The sequence below is a fragment of the Urocitellus parryii genome, chromosome 4 (genome assembly GCF_045843805.1).
Source record: "Urocitellus parryii isolate mUroPar1 chromosome 4, mUroPar1.hap1, whole genome shotgun sequence".
NCBI lineage: Eukaryota > Metazoa > Chordata > Mammalia > Rodentia > Sciuridae > Urocitellus > Urocitellus parryii.
Window position 1 is genome coordinate 204,056,011 of NC_135534.1, and position 17,184 is coordinate 204,073,194.

At 54.9% G+C, this 17,184-nt stretch overlaps 2 protein-coding genes across 2 annotated transcripts in view; both read right to left on the reverse strand.

The window, feature by feature from the left end:
* Positions 1 to 652: 652 nt before the first annotated feature.
* On the reverse strand, positions 653 to 3,331 carry Dpm2 (dolichyl-phosphate mannosyltransferase subunit 2, regulatory). The gene is made up of 4 exons (XM_026386478.2): positions 3,267 to 3,331; positions 2,887 to 2,976; positions 1,995 to 2,097; positions 653 to 1,289 (listed from the first exon to the last, which is right to left on the reverse strand). Exons 1-4 carry the CDS (start codon positions 3,267 to 3,269, stop codon positions 1,231 to 1,233), a joined length of 255 nt encoding a protein of 84 aa, XP_026242263.1. The 5' UTR covers positions 3,270 to 3,331; the 3' UTR covers positions 653 to 1,230.
* A 1,880-nt stretch (positions 3,332 to 5,211) lies between these two features.
* Eeig1 (estrogen-induced osteoclastogenesis regulator 1) overlaps positions 5,212 to 17,184 on the reverse strand; it is a 32,504-nt gene continuing 20,531 nt past the window's right edge. The window contains exons 2-11 of the mRNA XM_026386469.2: positions 16,975 to 17,095; positions 16,720 to 16,749; positions 14,463 to 14,579; positions 12,602 to 12,648; positions 12,301 to 12,458; positions 10,261 to 10,365; positions 9,974 to 10,169; positions 9,416 to 9,537; positions 9,253 to 9,322; positions 5,212 to 7,848 (exon numbers count right to left, since the gene is read on the reverse strand). Coding sequence (XP_026242254.1) covers positions 7,803 to 7,848; positions 9,253 to 9,322; positions 9,416 to 9,537; positions 9,974 to 10,169; positions 10,261 to 10,365; positions 12,301 to 12,458; positions 12,602 to 12,648; positions 14,463 to 14,579; positions 16,720 to 16,749; positions 16,975 to 17,095 — 1,012 coding nt within the window. The 3' untranslated portion in view covers positions 5,212 to 7,802. The remainder of the gene's footprint in view (positions 7,849 to 9,252; positions 9,323 to 9,415; positions 9,538 to 9,973; positions 10,170 to 10,260; positions 10,366 to 12,300; positions 12,459 to 12,601; positions 12,649 to 14,462; positions 14,580 to 16,719; positions 16,750 to 16,974; positions 17,096 to 17,184) is intronic.

The window sequence follows — 17,184 nt, forward strand, 5'->3', positions numbered from 1 at the left end:
TACACAGTTCCCAGAAGAGAGGGGACCATCAACGACAGGACACCTCTACTAGAGACAGGATCCAAAGCCCAGCGGGCAGCTCTGCCTGGCCTGGAGGATAGAGAGGGTGGAGCAGCTGAGGATGGGCCATTGTGTCTGCAGCTGGTCCCCTTTTCTCTTCGACAAGTGAGCACCCAAGGTTTGAGGGATGGAGGTTTTCCCTAAGTGCATCGGGGAGAGCTGAGGCTCAGAGGGGCTGGTGGGACAGATGGCCAGGCTGTCTCCTCTGCCATCTCATTCAACAGAACACCCAGTGAAAGCAGCCTGCCACAGCCACACTGACTTGGGCTATTGGACGCAGGAGATGGACCACAGACTGGGGCACTTAGGGGAGTGACCCAAGGGTCCTAAAATATTAGACCATATTAAATTAAAGTATTAGAGGGGCATGCCTTTGCCTACTTCCCAGCTGTGAACTCTAGCAGTCAGAACTACATATGTCCCAGTTCCTGCTTTAGCCCATAATCAGCACAAGGACAGTGCAGAGCAGGCACAGCACAAACCCAGGTCTCCTGATTAGAGACCAATGTAGGACCAGCTCCAAGCCCCTCCATCCCCGCTCCCCTGTTCAAGGAAGACAGAGAGACAAACATACCATCAACATTTATTGTTGAGTTCTCCCAAACAGGCCACTCTGGGCCAGGAGCCTGCTCGTCCTAGGTAAACATGGCCTGGGGGCCTGGGGTGGCTGCCTTAATGTGTCCCAGTGCCCTGGGGTCTTCAGGCTTTCCTCAGGGCTTTCCAGGTCCAGATGTCCTTGTGGGGTCTGGGCTGTGTCCGACTCAGAAGCTGCCTTTGGGGAGCAGCAATGCTCAGGGGACACAGGGAGAGGCCATGTGCTTCCTCACACCCTGCTAAGTCCCACGTCATCAGTATGTCACTGGAGGGAAACTGAGCAAGGAGGTGGAACCCAGAGGGAAAAGGGACAGTCTGAGAGTGAGGCGGGCAGGCCCTGAGACGGAAGGGAATGAAAGGGAGGCTTCCAGGTCTTTCTCCCTCCTCCTGGCTTCTGGAAGAGTGAGCAGGAGAGGCTTGGTCTGCCTGAGCAGCTCCATCCCTAAGAGGGCTGCATGGCAGCCAGGCTGGAGGGGCTGCCTTGCCTGGACTGTCCTACAGGCTCTGACCCTTGGTCCCTGCTCTGGAGGGGATGGACGGAGAGAAGATGCCGGCAGCCTCCTCTCTGTTAGGCCTTCACTGAGCCTTCTTGGTCACCCTCTGGTTCTTCAGCATAATATAGGTGATGAATAATCCTGGAATGTACGGACCAGAGAGACCAGCTGATACCATGCTGGTGGTGCTGGGAGGCCAGGGCAGGGTGAAATGACCACATGGAGAGTCATCTCCCTGCCCAACCACCCCCAAGCCAGCTGCTTATGTTCCTTCCCGTTCATCAAACTACAAATCCACTCATCCATTCAACAGTTATGGTGAGTGCCCGCCACAGGCAAGATGCTAGCTCCATTTAGTGCTTTAGATTCCATGGCCAACGAGGTCCATGTGTTATTCCCCTATTCATGCCCCTGCCCTCCTACTACCTGCCCACCACCCACCGGCTCATTAATCCCATTGTCCAGTCATCTGTTGATTGACACTAAAGCACCAACTCAGTGTCACAGCCTGTGCTGGTGCTGAAGACACAGTTCCTTTCCCAAGGAAGCCATGAGAGGTAAAGAGATGCAGGATCTATGATCCAGGGCAACAGGAGGGTGGGAAGTGACTGAGGTGTGAGCCAAGTGATGATGGCGGAGGGGAGAGGAAAAGGGAGACAAGCCTGAGGTATTGGGAAGACCAGAGAAGTTACTGACTTGTGGCCTAGAAACCTCAGGGAAAGTAGGGGTCCAGAAGCCTCAAGAAGATGTACAATAATAATAGCCAAAGTGTGAAAGCATGCCAAGGGTAGGAGAGGGTGGTGGCAAAGGGCGACATCCTCCCCAGGATTGGGGCTGATGACTTACCCACAAACAGGAGCAGCAAGAGACCCGCGGCCAGGGGGATGGCAACAGCATACGCTCGAGGGAGGAAGAACTTGTGGATGACATGCTCATTGTCGATGAATGGCTGGCATGAGGGGCAGAGCTCTGATGAGCACTGCTCACCCTGCCCAGCCCCCAAGCCCAAACATCCCATCTCCTCCAAAGGACTGACTCCATTCAGAGCACTGGGACAGCATTTGCTTTTCTTTAAGATGATAGCATTTTGGGTGTTGCCATTTGCTTCCTCTGATCATCTAAAAGTTGTTTGCTGAGCACTTGCTCAGTGCCTGTGCTAGGTTAGTGCTGGGGAGCCAGCAGTGAACAGAAGACAAAGGACCTGCCCTAAGAGAGTCTAGCTACGGGCCTCACCAGAAATTCCCAGTCTGGGTTCCCAGGTCGTTTTTTACTAATATTTTTTCTCTACAGGATATCAAGTTATGAGTTTGTCTTCCAAACACACTGCACTTATTAAGCAGATTTTATACCATATGAAAACAAAACAAAACCCCCCTAAAGTCCTCATAAAACCCATGGTTTCTCAATATACTCAGGAGCCAGCCGGCTAAAGGAAGTGCAGAACCCCCCTCAAAAGCAAAGCAAACCCGCATCAGGGCTTCCCAATGTTGTGCAACCTTCCAAGTGTAGCCAGGCAAACTTGGGCCAGACCTTTCTCTCTGGGCCTCAGCTTCATCATCTACAAAATGCAGACCCCACTAGCACCTTCTTAGTGCTTTCTGGAGACTTCATGACATAAGGCAAGTAAAGCAGCCCGCATAGTGCCTGGCACGTAGCAGCTGCTCACATGGTGTAAGGGGTCGACTTCAAGATCCAGGGATGGGGGAAGGTGAGCCGAGGGCGGAGGAGGCAGACATACCAAGAGGATCACCCAGGCGGTATAGTAGGTGAAGATGATCAGGCTAACAGCAACAAGACCGAGTCCCACCACCTGGTCTGTCCCTGTGGCCTGGAGAAAAGGGAGGGCTCAGAAGACGAAGCGACTATCCATTTAGGTGCATTACTGGAAGAGGCATCGCGGCCAATTTACGCTCTAAACTTCTCATTCACTCAACAGCTGTACAGAGTGGCGGATTCTGCATCATCTCCAGGCGCTCCCGCAGGGCTTCAGCATTTTCACCCGTACACGGGCCAGGAGAGAGCAATCCGGCTCCGAGTGCCCAAGCCTCCGCTCCCGAGCACCCCCCAGTCCCACCCCCAGACGCCTCCGACCCCACAGGCACCCGGCCTCAGCCTCACCATTTCCCTCCAGCTCCGCCACTTGAGCAGTGAACCACATTCAATTCCGGATCCGGGACCTTCCGGCCCTGGGCCACGGAGCACGCTGGGAGTCGTAGTCCATAGCACGCCCAGGCCCATATCACCCGCGACCGGAGGCCGCCCCCGCCCTTTGCATGTCGGGAAATGTAGTTGTTCAAGAGGATTGTAACGCGGGTTGCTTCCCGAATCTCCCTAGGGAGTGGAACCGAGCCGGGAACTCCGACTGCGTTGGTGGCCACACTCCTCTCAGACCCGCTCCTCCAAAAAGTCCATCTCTAAACATCCCATAGGCCCAAAGCCAGAGCTAGAAGGGGTTTCGGGTGTGAAGTCCCGTCTTCCAAAGATAATAATCGCAGCGGGTGATGAATCCGACGTTGGAACCTGGGACCCCACTCCCTGGTTCCCAGGCCCTAATTTGTCTGCTTAGGGAAGGAGTGCAAAGCGTGTTCACTGAGGAGGACTTTTTTGTTTCGTTTTTTTTTTTTTTCGGTGTGGGAACTGAATTTAGGGTCGTTCTCCCACTGAGCTACATCCCCAGCGCTTTTTATTTCTAGAGAGAGGGTCCCACTGAATTGCCAATGCTGACCTCAAACTAGCAATCCTCTTGCCTTGGTCTGAGATTTCGATTTCAGTTGCAGAGGGGGACACCCAACCCACTATGGCCTGGCTTTCCTGGCCATCCAGGTGACTCCTCCTTTCATCAACTGCACCTACGGCCCAGGGTGTCACAGGTTTCTGACAGTCCCTGTGGGCAGGTCTATCCTGTCTTGGAGGTGCTTTCCTCTGAGAACAAGGGGAGATTGGGCCAGATCATCTTTGATGCTTTCAGTGCCTGAGGTGGCTGCTTCTCACCCATCAGGTCTCACCAGATGCCACACTGTCCACAGGAAGCTGCTTTTTCTAGCTGGAGATAAGGGCTCCCCTGTGCCCCCACATGTGTTTCTGTCACACTGCTGTATTTGAATTAGCTGATTTGCTCCATGGCCTGGGCCTGCTTACCTGTGAACTCACTGAAGGTAGGGTCTATGGTCATGACTGTATCCCCAGCACCCAGAATGGGGCTTGGCACAGAGTGGGAGATGTGACTCATTCAGCTTCTGCTGTCTCTACTAGGAGCTTGGGCGATAGATGAGGTGGGAATCTGGCATAGCTCACTCTCTGGGGACAGAATGTCTTCTTGGGTTCTTTAGGTCTGTCACTGTCTTTAGGGGCCCCTGAGACAACTTCCCTCTCCCAAGGGTTGCATAGGGGAAGGAACTGATAATCGCCCTCTGGGGCTTAAAGGGGCCATGATTGGGGTCAGCCCTGAGGAGTGGAGATAATGATGTTTTGGGACAGTTAGTAGCTGCCTTCCTTTGGCCTGGCCCAAACCTCTAGGCTTCCTGCCACCTCTAAGCTCATTGAAGGCATGGGGTGACTTCACCCTTTCCCAGAGTTTGCTAACCCACTGGGCTCCTCTGTGGCTTGGGGACCCAGGAACAGGGTGAGGGGCCTGGAGACAAGGCCTTTCAGGGGCTTTAGAAAGGCTGGGAAGAGATGGCCACCTCCTGTGGCTTGGATTGTACACTCACATTTTCATTTATCTGCATTTGCAACTGAGGAACCGGGTAATTATTTGCCCTCAGGCAGACTCCTTTGAGGCCACCTGACCTGCAGAGCCTGGTCAGAACCCACTGGCTCAGATGTCAGAGCTTTCACTAGGTGTGAGCATGGCAACTGCCCCCCCTGGGCCTGCTTCCTCCCCAGGAATCTGTAGTAATAAGGAAGTGACAACTGTGATTACAGTCAGGTCTTGGAGAACCTGGTCATCTAGGCCTTCCCCACCCATGGACTGTCACCTTAACACACCCAGCTTCCTTCTGATGTTGTCTTTGACCCCAAAGTCAAAATGGCAAATAGCAAGGTAAAAAACAAAACAGCAAAATAAACAAAAAATGCAATATTTAATCCCCACCCCCCAAACCAAGACACTGACACTAGGCTGAGTTCCCCTTACAATGTTATTTTCTATGACAGAAGCTGGGATAGAGATACAAACAGCCCACAGGATGGAGAGCAGTGGTGGCAACATTCTGTTAGAAAGGAGGATTAAAAACAAGAAACAAACAAACAAAAAAACCAACCCATGGTGCCCTCCTCCATCTCCTCCCTAGAGACAGGAAGACAGGGACATTCTCCATCCTGGCAGATCATTTGTGGGGTGACTAGAAAATAAAAAACCTTAAAAATATTGTAGACCTTTATTTTCTTTAAATCTCCTGGTAAAAACGTTAAACTGTCTTTCAAGAAGATTCCAGACTGGCATTGCACAGACCAATTCCTTTCCAAAAATATCTCTAATATATTCTCTCTGTATATATAGAATTTGAAGTGCAGGCACTGAAGGTGCCTGGTGGAATTCACTGAGCTTGAAGGAACCTGAGGGCTGAAGCAATGGCTCTCTCGTGGGGAGGCCAGAGCTCCAGGCCTCTGGCTCTAGCCAGCCTTCATTTGGTTAGGGTTAAATTCTCAGACCTGTTACCCTGACCCGGGGCTGGCCTGGGAGGAGGTGGCAGGCTGTCTTCTTTTGAGGGGACCATCCAGCTCAAACCTTAGCTTATGTGGGGCTGGAGCGCCTGGTTTGGGGGAGTCTTCCCCTACAGCATCAAAGCTGCTTTGTGCCGAGAGCCCCAGAACCTTGAATCAGACCCCAATAAGACCCTGACTGCACTTCCTTGGGCTGGGTGAGGTCACAGGCTTCCCCATCTTGTAGGGGTCACCTCATCTGAGACAGTGCAGCCAGCTTCCTTTTAAAGTGCCAGGTCTCTGCCAGGTAGAAAAGACTCTCCAAGCTGACCAGAGCCTTCTCCAGCCAGAGCCCATGCTGTCACCCTGGCAGGCACCTTCTGACATTCACTTTCTAAAGAGTTATTAGGTGATTGAGACAATGACAACAAAAACCCCAGAAATGCTCTGGTCCCAATGCCAGGGAGTTCCCAACCCCAACTTTTGCCAGCTGGGGACTGGGTGAGGAACCCTCCCACCTGGGGAGGACACCTACACCCTACCCAGAGAGAACCAGAGCCCTGGCTTTGGTCCCACCTGGTTCCACAGTCCTGCTGGGACCCAGCCAGCAGGTGGGGGCAGAGAACAGAGGCACCTCCCCTCACTGGAGGAGGAGGAAACATCGAACTGAGAACTAAAATAAAGAGGAAAAAAAAGAAAAAGGAAGGGAAGAAGAAAAAAAAAAAAAAACAAAAAACCTATAGGGCTAACTAAACACCAGCCCGCTGGGTTTATACAAAATAAGAGAGACTCGGGGGCAGGGAAGTCTGTCCAGGGCCTGGCAGGCGGCCAGAGCCCTCCTTCAAGCCAGTACAAGGACCACAGGCAAAAGTGCTGAGAGCAGGGGCTTGGGCAAGGGCAAGGCGGGGGCAGGGCCAGTCTGCTCCCCACTGGGAAAGCAGGCCCCTGAGGGACCCGACCTCTTCTGAACCTGGAGGTGGGGGTGCTTACAGAGGAGGGTGGGGACCTGTCTGGCAGGGAGCCAGCTCCAGCCAGAGCCCATTCACCTCTCCAGCAGGGCCACAGCCTAGGCCAGCTGACCTGAGCGCAGAGCTGGGGACTGTGCTTGCCCAGCCCTGCTGGGCCCCAGTCCTTCCCGCAGGAAAGCCAGCTGCTCAGGATCCAGCCCTGGGCAGAGGGTACCATAAGCTCAGGCCTTTCTCCGCACAGGTCTTAGGCCTGAGCTGGGCTAGAGAGAGCAGAGGCAGAGCCCCGTTCCAGCCGGGCTGCTTGACCCCGGGCCTCTGGCTGCACAGCAGCAGCACCCAGGAGTCCTCGGGAAGGTGGCACGGGGAAGGGGAAGAGTGGCCTGATGGGACCGTGCTGGGGACGAGCATGTGCAAAGTGCAGGCTGCCAGGGCAGCAGAACATCACTGGGGAGGGCAAGTTCTCATCTGGAATGCGGGTGGGGTCTGAGGTCTTAGCTCCCAGGAAGAGGCCGCCAGCGGTTCCCCCAGGACACAGGGAAGGGACAGCTGAAGTACTAAGCAGCGGGTCACAGGTGGCAGGATTCTGGGGGTGGTCTGGTCCCCTGAGGACATGGAGGCAATGGAGCAAGGCCTTGTTGGGGCCTGGCTGAAGCTGATGTGAGTCACAGGGGGTGAAGCCCCTTGGCCACAGCAGTTCCATATGTTGAGAAGCTGCTGCGCATCCTTGGCTGGGGGCCAGGTCAGTCTCTGCAGGAACAGTCTTGGCCATCTCTGTCTTCCTCTGCAGCATGGGCCCGCCTGTCCTGCCCTCTAGTGGTTCAGAGAATATTCACAGTGGTGCCCAGGCCTTCATAGGCTAGGAGGCTCCCCGCGTGGATGGGAGGACAATGGAATTATGCTTGGAGGCAGGTGTGGGCTAGAGTACATGGATGAGGCACAGAGGAGATGCGGCACGGATCCGAAGGGAAAGGTTCCTCGTGGAATGCTGTGGGTCTGGATAACCGAGATGGCAGGGCCATTCTCCAGCCGGCTCACCTGCTCCTCAATGGCTTTCAATCACCACTGGCTCAAAGACCCCAGAGGAGACCCTGCAGGGAACAGAGATCGGCATGTCCCCTTGATGCTGCAGTTATAAGCACTTTCCTGGGCCAGGTCCTGGGGCTGCTTCAGAAGCAGGCAGTCCTGAGCTATAGAGGGGCTGAAATTGAAGCTCAGAAATGTGGTCACTTGCACAGGGTGACAGAGATGCTAAGTATCAGAGTCTGCAGGGGCCAGACAGCTGGCACAAGACTCTCCAGGGCACCAGTCACTCGTGCTCCCAGTGTGCTGCCCCCATCCTCATAGTCACCCTGGCTTATTTGAAAGATGATGAAACAAGGCTCAGAGGTTCGTGAGGTTTGCCTAGAAGGCCATGGAGGGAGCCTGGCCAGCTTTTCTCCCTACTATGGCCAGAACCACCAGTGAAGTAAGTCATGGACGCTTGGGACACAGCATGCCACCTGCCATAATCTCCCCCCAGACACACTTCCTCAATTTCAGAGAGGGCTACGGAGGGGTGCTTACAAACTTCCAAGGAAGCCCCCAGTTTTCTTGCCCACTCCACCCAGGGCAACTCAAGAGGACTGTTGGGAGATGGTGACTGTAATTCCAAGCTTAAGCCAGCAGGGGTCAGCAGAGCAGCACAACATGGCAGGTTCTGGGCCCTGGGCTGTCTAGTTAAGTCTCTTCTGCTCTGGACCCAGATATTAACTGGGCACTCTTCCACTGAACACAGAAAAATTTTCAGCACAACCCTACATGCAGGAAGCGTGGTGAGCAGGTGTAAGCCAGGCACATGCTCTGAGCCGAAGCCTTGAGGAGCACCCCACCACTGAAGGGTTACTGCACAAGTCTGACCCCCCCCCCCTCCTCTCAATGTCACTGCTGCTCATGGCTGTATCCCTGGCACCTGGCTAAGTGCCTGATATGTAGCTGGTGCTTTAAAGAGTCATTGGGGATGGGGTTGTGGCTCAGTGGTAGAGCACTTGTCTAGCATGTGTGACACACTGGGTTCGATCCTTAGCTTTGCATAAAAATAAATAAATAAATAAATAAAGGTCTATCAATAACTTTAAAAAATGTTAAAAAAGAGTCATCAATGTTATAAAGAGTCATCGCCAACATTATTTTATGGGTTCCCAGATCTAGCAGGAAGGGGAAGAAAAGTAGGGTCCAAAATAAACATGCATTAAGCCTCTGCTGTGTGCTAAGCCCTGTGCTAGACCCTTTCTCAGTGGCCCCCATCGGGAGAGTGTCCTTCAGGGTTCCACCAGAAGTGAGAGTCTGTCTACATCATCTGGTAGATGGGCAAACAGGCTCAGGAATATGACTGGCCCAGGGTCACACTGTGGTGACAAGGTGGCATTTAAAACCAGGTCAGGGGGCTGCAGACTGCTCTCACCACCTTGACCCATAGCCGCTGGGCAACCCTTCCCGTGTCCCTTTGTCCCTACCTGTTGGCCAGTTGGATGCCACTCAGAGTGGTGGAGCCATCACGGCTCACGAACAGCCGGAGGTTGCTGTCTGTGGGGACAAGGAGGATGGAGGTTGAGTAGGGGTGGGGACACTCCCAGAGCAGGCGCCATCACCCCAGCTCACTCATGTGGGCAAGCTCACCCTCAGTGTTGCTGCCATCCGTGAAGTCTTGGCTCTGCATGATCTTCTCCACGATGGCGTCTGCGTCAATCCGTGTATCGTCCACCCACGTCGGGTGGCTTTCCACTGAGTCCTTCTTCCGCCTGGGTGGGGGATGGACAGAGACACATCAGTCAGAGCGGCAACAAGACACTTGGAATGTTCCAGCTGCATTCCATGTTGCATTTCATTTAACCCTCACACCAACCTAAGGCTGCTTTGACAAAGAGGACATTGGCCTACTCCAGGCCTCAGAACGTGTATTTGGAAGATCTAAGGCTCAACTCGGGAGCACAGAGTCTCCTGGCCCACTGACCATGCTCCTGACCAAGTCATAGAATCATAAACAACATTAACTACACACATGCGGCTTGCAGGCCTGGGGCTATGTCCCTTATAACCATCAGCAGTTGACTGTCACCACCCAACCCTCTGAAGTGGGGACCCTGATGGTCCTGTGTAACAGGTGAAGAAGTAAGAGCTGGAGGGGGGCACTGGGAGGGGTCTGTCCTTCCAGGAGCACTGAGCAGTGGGACTCACCGAAATGAGCGGTCTGACAGATGCAGGGGCCTGGGAGGCCTCGGTGGCTTCTCAGGTGGCCGGTGCTCCCGCTCACCACCCTCAGCGCCCTCCACAGCTATGCTGAGGCCCCCAGAGGCACTACTGCTGGTAGATGTGTTTCGGCGGTGGGTCAAGTCCGAGAGGCTGGAGGAGCAGGAGTGCTCCGTGCTATAGCCTGGGAGGTAGGAGGACAGCCATGGAGAGGGTCATTAGGAGGAATCTGGGGATGTGGGAAGACATGGGAGCGGGGCCAGGCCACCACTCACCAGAGATCTTGGACTGCTGGCTGGCATAGCTGGAGTTACGGGAATGGCCGGAGTGGAACACTTCCTCGGGGCTGGATAGGTTCTGGTCTGGCTCCTCTGGGAGCCCTGGAAGGAAAGCAGGGTTACCCAGAGGTGCCCCCCTCATCATCCACACACTCAGCCTTCCACAGGGGCGCCCTATCTCCACATTACAGACCGAGAAACTAAGATCTAGTAGGAGTGGCAACAACCTACAGTCACCATCTGAACCCAGGTCCCTTCATTCCACAGACAGCTTTTGGGGACCTCCTAGTACTGGACAGCAAGGAGGAAGGCTGCCGAACAAAAATTGAGCCACAGGGGCTGGAGATACAGCTCAGTTGGTAGAGGGCTTGCCTTGCATGCACAAGGCCCTGGGTTCAATCGCCGGCACCACAAAAAAAAAAAAAAAAAAAAAAAGCAAAAACTGAGCCGCAATCACTCCTATCTGCAGTGAGTGATCTGGAGCGGGCCCTGGCCAGGCTGAGGCTGGAAGGGGAAAGCTTCCCTGGGAAGATGGCCTAAATGCCAAGACCTCTGGATCACACACGCAAGGAGGCAGCCAGACAGGGCATCAGGGAGGAGACAGAGAGGAGACACAGACAAAGGCCTTGAGGCTGCGGTATGGGAGGAGACCTAGTCAGGTGAAGGAGAGCAGGGTGGGCAGGGGCAGGGGAGCAGGCCAGGCCCCAAAGGACAGCTCAGTGTCTCTATCCCAGTGCACTTCAGAACGCACTCCCCAGCAGAGACACGGGGAAGGGGCTTCTGCTGGGCTTTGAGTGCTGCCCACCAGCCTCCCTGCCAACACACAGGACTCACCCACTCCCTGCTCCAGAAACAAGCACCCCCAGGCCATGGGCTGGACTCTAAGCCTGTCAATGTGCCCCCTAAAGCCAGGTGTCTCTTTAAATCTCAATAGGTTCTCTGCATTCCATAGGGGACCAGCTGCAGGGACAAGTGGGGACTCAAAGTCCACCCAGCCCAGGAGAGGTGCCTCTCCCACCCTGCACCAGGACATCTGTGTTGGGGTGGTCAGGATCCCAGGCAGCTGTCTCCTCTGGGAACCCCCTGCCCGGTGCTGGAGAGAGCGTGGTGCCCGCAGCTCTTCCTGATGCAACCTCCAGGCCACGGCAGGCAAGAACCCAGCTCTGCTCTGGGCCTCTCTTGCTGCAATGGTAAGAAAACAGGGCCCTTGAGGTCAGAGGGGTCCCTCACGCGTTTAGGCTCTGGGGGCAGAACCACCCAAGAAGCATCTGCTGAGCTACCTGAGGCCTACCTCCTCTCTAACTACTCTTGTGGGAATGTAGTGACTATTAGCAATCCCACTTTTTATTTCTTTATTTAGGAAATGCAAACTTTCATATACACATACCACATTATAGATAAATACATAGCAACATGGATGACACTCACAAACATTAAAATGAATTACAATAACTAAGTCACTAAGTCTTTTTTTTTTTTCATTTTTAAATTTTGAGACAGGGTCTCACTTAGTAGCTGAGGTTGGCCTCAAACTTATGTTATTTATTTATTTTTTTTAGCAATCCAATTTTTTAGAGGACACTGGTCCTGAAGACGTGTGATGGTTAGTCAAGTTCACCTGGCAAGGGGGAGGGCAAGAGCACATTCATCTGCCTGGCAAACCGTGTCCCACACCCAAGGTCACAGTGCAGATGCCACCTCCTCAAGGAGGCCTTCGCTGGGCACTCAGATCCCACCTGCTGGGCTTGTCCCCCCGTTCAGCACATCTGCAGGTGGACATGCCTGGGATTTATTATAGTTTGGTTAATGCCCATTTTCCCTCTGAGACTGGAGGGCCACGAGGGCAGGGACACTGCACCCTCTAGTGGTGCAGGCCCCAGCACTGTGGCCAGCGCAGTAGGTGCTTAGACCGTCTGTGGAAGCAGGGCAGACACACACCGTCCACCACAACCTTTTCCAGCACCGTCTCCCCCAGGGCGCTGCTGAGGTAAAAGCAGGTCCTGGGTAGGGGAGGGGTGGGAGGTGGGGAAACGGTACCTGAACCCAGGATGGTGGGTCGGGCCTTGGAGGGCCGGGACCCTGTCAGGGAGTTGGTGCTGCTGCCGCCACCGCTGCTGGTCCCGCCACCTTTACACGTCAGCTGCAGGGAGGAGTCCTGGCCCGGGATGGAGATGGACTTGGCAGTGGAGGGTGGCCTTGGAAGGACAGAGAGGTATGACCAGGGTGCCCCCTCTCAGGATTAGATGGAGACAGGAGCCTCAGGGCCTGGAGGAGGGAAGAGTCCCCATCCCCTCATCCCCTGAGCTCCCACCCCTCCTACAGCCAGGCCAGCACTCACGTCTTGAAGCAGGGGTCTCCAGAGAGCAGGAACATACCAATGGTGACCTATGGGAAGAGGGGAGGGGTCAGCCGTGCTGCCCAGCAGCCTCCTGCTCCTCCTGCACGGCTGGGGCTATGGCAAAGCACCTGCTCACACTGAGCACCCGTTTCCTGCGTGGAGGCTGCAGTGGATCCTGAGGCCTGCCTGGCGGGTGGGGAGATGCCGCGAGATGGGTCCGCTCGGCTGGGCACTGCAGGGAGTGTGTAAGTTGGCTCCTCTTATCTTAAATTATGACTAGCTATTGTGTACACGGACTACTGTGTCACAACAAATCCCTCCACTGACTACACCATAATGCATCAATAAAAATGAAAATTAAATTATGACCAGACACGGAGCTCCTCCAGGGCTGGGCCACATTCACACCCATCTGCAGTGCCCAGCTGTGTGAGGGAGAGCCCACCACGACAGGAGTGGGAAGAGGTCTCACAGAGCCCCTCATGGGTCTGGGGGATGCTCACAGGGTCCACCAGGCAGGCGGCAGCTGGGACAGTCCAATGAATGTAAAGCATGAAGCCAGTTAAGAACTGAATATCCACTTGGGCAAAGACAGGCAATGGCCTTTTCAATTCTTATCTTGAGACAGGGTCTCACTAAGTTGCTGGGGCTGGCATTGAACTTGTGATCCTGTCTCAACCTCCACATCACGGGGATGACAGGCATATACCAGCACACCTGGCTTGGGCTTAGTGTTTTTATGGGTTGTTCACTCAGTCACCATAGTGGCCTATAAAGCAGGCGAAAGCCCTGAGTTTTTAAAAAAAAAAAAAAAAAGACTGGGGGAAGTGACTGCCTAAGACCTTGCAGATGGGATGTCGGGGCGATGTCCTTGAATCCCAGGCCACTTGACCCCAGGCTCCCTTGACCTGTTCTGGCTGAGGGTGCACAGGCTTACTACTGGGGAGGTTGAAAGGCCTGGCCCCAGTACAGCCAGCCTGGACTTCTCCCGGTACCTCTGGAACCCCTGCCACCATCTCATGCCCAGTTGTGCACAGGGCGCAGCTGGCTCCTCCTGGGTCAGCTCTTTGGGTGGGGTTAGGATGAGCCCGTCTTCTCAACCAGGTAGAAAGGTGTGGAGAGGGAGGAAGAGGTGTGCTGGTAGTGGCCATCCAGACATCTCTCTTCCCAAGAGGCCAAAGAGGCAGCTGCCCAAAGGGTGGGAGCTGTCCTGGCCACTGGAGACCTGTACACGGCCAGCAGTCGGAGCAGGCTTCCCCGGTGCACATGGATCAGGACACGGATTCTACCCCCCCACTCCAACAGGAGCCAGGCTGCCTCAGTCAGGCAGGGCAAATTGGGGTGTTAGTGTGTGTGTGTTTTGCTGATGGAAACTAGTGCCTCATGTTTTCGCAGGCTAGGCAAATGCTCTCCCACCAAGCCCCCCTCAGACCTCAGGCAATGTTTTGGGGGTCAAGTACCAGATCTCCTGTGAGGGGGCAAATGATGGAACTTATATTTCAACTCCCCTCCTCCTGCACACACCTGGGGCTTCAACCAGCTACCGTCTGGTCGTGAGGTAGGAGGCGGCAAGCACTCAGCACAAGGCTGACTTGGTGAACATGCTTGCCAAACCCTCAGGCTGCTGGGTCCATCCACCCACCACAGATGGCAAAGCTGAGGTCCTGATCCCAGGGCCCACATGATGCCCCCATCCCTGGGCTAGGGGTTAAGCCCAGGGCCTCATGCATGCCAGGCAGGAACCAGGCAACTGAGCTGCACCCAGCCCCAAGAACCTGTATTTTAATAACCCTCTGGAGGATTCTGCTGGGAGTCAGGTCCATCCTGGGAGGGATGCGAGAGGCAGCAGGGTCCCTGGTACCTTGAGGATGGAGTTGTCCTGGCGGGTGTTCTTGGTGTCGTATCCCTCCAGCAGGCAGCAGCGCACTGTGGAGCCTGAGCCTGCAAACTCAGCTAGGTTCAGGTCGGCGAAGCCCAGCTGCGAGGAGAAGAGAAGCGTGTGGGAGGCTGCAGCGTGTGGGCACAGGCAGCAGACCTCCGCAAGGGTTAACTTGCAGAGGTGGAGAAGGGGAGGGGAGGGCAGGCACAGTCCCGGGACCACCCCATGGCCCTCAGAAACTGTTGCATAACTGGCACCCAGGCACTGGACCCTGGGTCGGCAGCACCGACGTGGCAAAGCCAGGAGCTCACATCCCTGAGTGGCACAAAGCACCCTTTGTGCGCGTCCCAGTGTGCACTGAGGCCAGCACGCCTGAGATGAAAGGACATTGTTGTCTGTGACACAGACACATTGTTCCCTGAGAAACAAGGCTGTGCTGTCGAGAGCTGCCAGGAGAGCGGGAGCGGGAGGAGGGGAGGCCCGTGGGAACTCGGCAGGGGGGTGAAGGGGCACCCCACGAGGGGGCCTGGGAACAGAGGAAGGGACCCTCTGTGGAGTGGGCAGGATCCCCAGGGAAGTGGGGCTGGTGGGCAGAGTCCAGGGTCAGACGGGGGCTGCTCAACGCCGAGTGGAAGTGAGGAGCAGGGATGGGAAGGGAGTGAAGGAAACCCGGAAGCTCAGGAGGCTGTGAGCTAGACACAAGCCTCATCTGGTGACTGTGGGGGAAACTGAGGCTGAAGTGCAGGGTGCAGGGCTTGGGGACATCAGGGACAACCTAGCCTATTGGGGACATTTACTGGATACCAGCTACATAAAAGTGTCTACTGCAGTGTCTGGAGGCACAGGCTCCAGAATCAGGTCACTGGAGCCAGCTCTCCCACTGGCTCACAGAGGGACCCCCATTTTAAAGATAAAGAGACTAAATTCAGGGACAAAAGTGACTTCATCAGGGACACATGGCTTGACTGGCAGGGACAGTACAGGAGCTATGCCTGATCAGCAACACTGCTCTAGGCTCTGTGTCGTCCCCAGTGACTGGTGCACTACTGAGTGGTGGGGACACCTTACTGCAAAAGGAGGGGCAGTTTCTGCCGAGCTGGGATCCCATCAGCACCCCTCAATATGTTCCTGGTTGTTTGCTGGTGGCTTCTTTCCTAGGTGGGTAGCTGTCCTCACCCAAATAAATCGGTAGGGGAGAAATGTCCACTCTAACAGCTCCTTCCACAGCTGATTCCAGCCACCCTGTCCTCTGTGCCAGGGCAGCCCACAGGGTTTGGAGCTCTGCGGGTGGAGAACCGGGTGGCTCAGCTTCCACAGGCTTCATGCAGGGGGAGAGGCGAGGCAAAGGTGCGTCCCCTCCTGCCTGATGACAGAGCCCAGGCTGCTGCTGCTGGGCTGGCCACCTAAGAGCCACAGAGGGTAAGCTGAGAGCTCCCCACCAGGGGAGGGTGGGCAGGAAGTTCCCACAGAAAGGGCTGAGGGCAGAGCAGGCTTATTCAGAGCCAGCCGTCTTCTCCCACTTTCCCAGCAGAAAGGCCTTCACTACGCAGGGCTGAGCTGTGCACCGTCTGTCAGAGCCCAAAACAACACAGATGCCAGGACTGAGCCTGGCTCAGTCAGCTGTGGCCAGCCCTGCAAAGGGAGCTGCTGCCACTAGAAAGCACAGAAATCTGCGATGACAAGAAAAGATGCCCAGGATGCACTGCAAGTAAAAACCCCAAGCTATAGGGTTCGTGTATTTATAAAGTCATATTGCTTTCAGGCACATGAATACATGTAGAGACACTCATTTTATAGTTCTCTAAATAAAATGTGTGTTTTTACTTATTCAATATGTAAAATACTTCTTTCATGTTTTTCCTTAAAAGGTCTGAGAGTATAGGTCCGTGGTAGAAAGCACTTGCTTAGCAAGCATGAGGCCCCAGGTTCCACCCCCAGCACCACAAAAACAGAAAAGAAAAAGGTCAGAAAGATCCTAACCACCCCCAGTGGTGAGGTGGAGAAGGAAAGAGGAGAGGGATCATTCTATGAACCTGCAAGTTGTTTGCACCCCTAGGTTTAATCCCCAGTACCCTCCCCACAAAAAAAAAAAAAAAAAAAAAACCACTCCATTTCATGTAGGGCTGAGTGTCTCCTGTTTGGAGCAGAGAGAGGGCTAGAAATCCTTCTGGAAATTTCTCGTAGGCCCATCCAGTGCTACCCCAGCCCATCCCACCACCCTTCACACAGTTCCTCTTACCTTAGAATAAGCCTTCCCACCTTTCAGCTCCTACACAGGGAGGGAGACACAAGCAACAGGGTGAACAGAACTCTAGGCACCTCACAGGTCTCCCCAGATCCCCCCCAAATTTGTGTGCCAGGGAGGAAGAGGGCAAGGCAGGTCCCACATTTTCCCCATGAGGGGGTGTCAGGGAGGGGCCTAAAGCCACCAGGGAAGTCACCCCCACCCGCGGCCCTGGGTTCCCAGGCCCAGGGCCCCGGAGCCCAGCCTCACCTTGCGCACAGACACACGGAACACGCAAGGGTCCAGCAGGCCCGTGGCTGGGTTGGCGCTCATCTTACACACGAAGGTGAACCTCTTCCGCCAGCGCACGCAGTTCTCCTGTACCTCCTCCCTGCAGACCAGGCCAGACAGTGAGTGTGAGACAGCTGGGCAGGGTCCACACTAGGGGGCCTGTACCAGCGGAGGGAGAGAACCCTCACT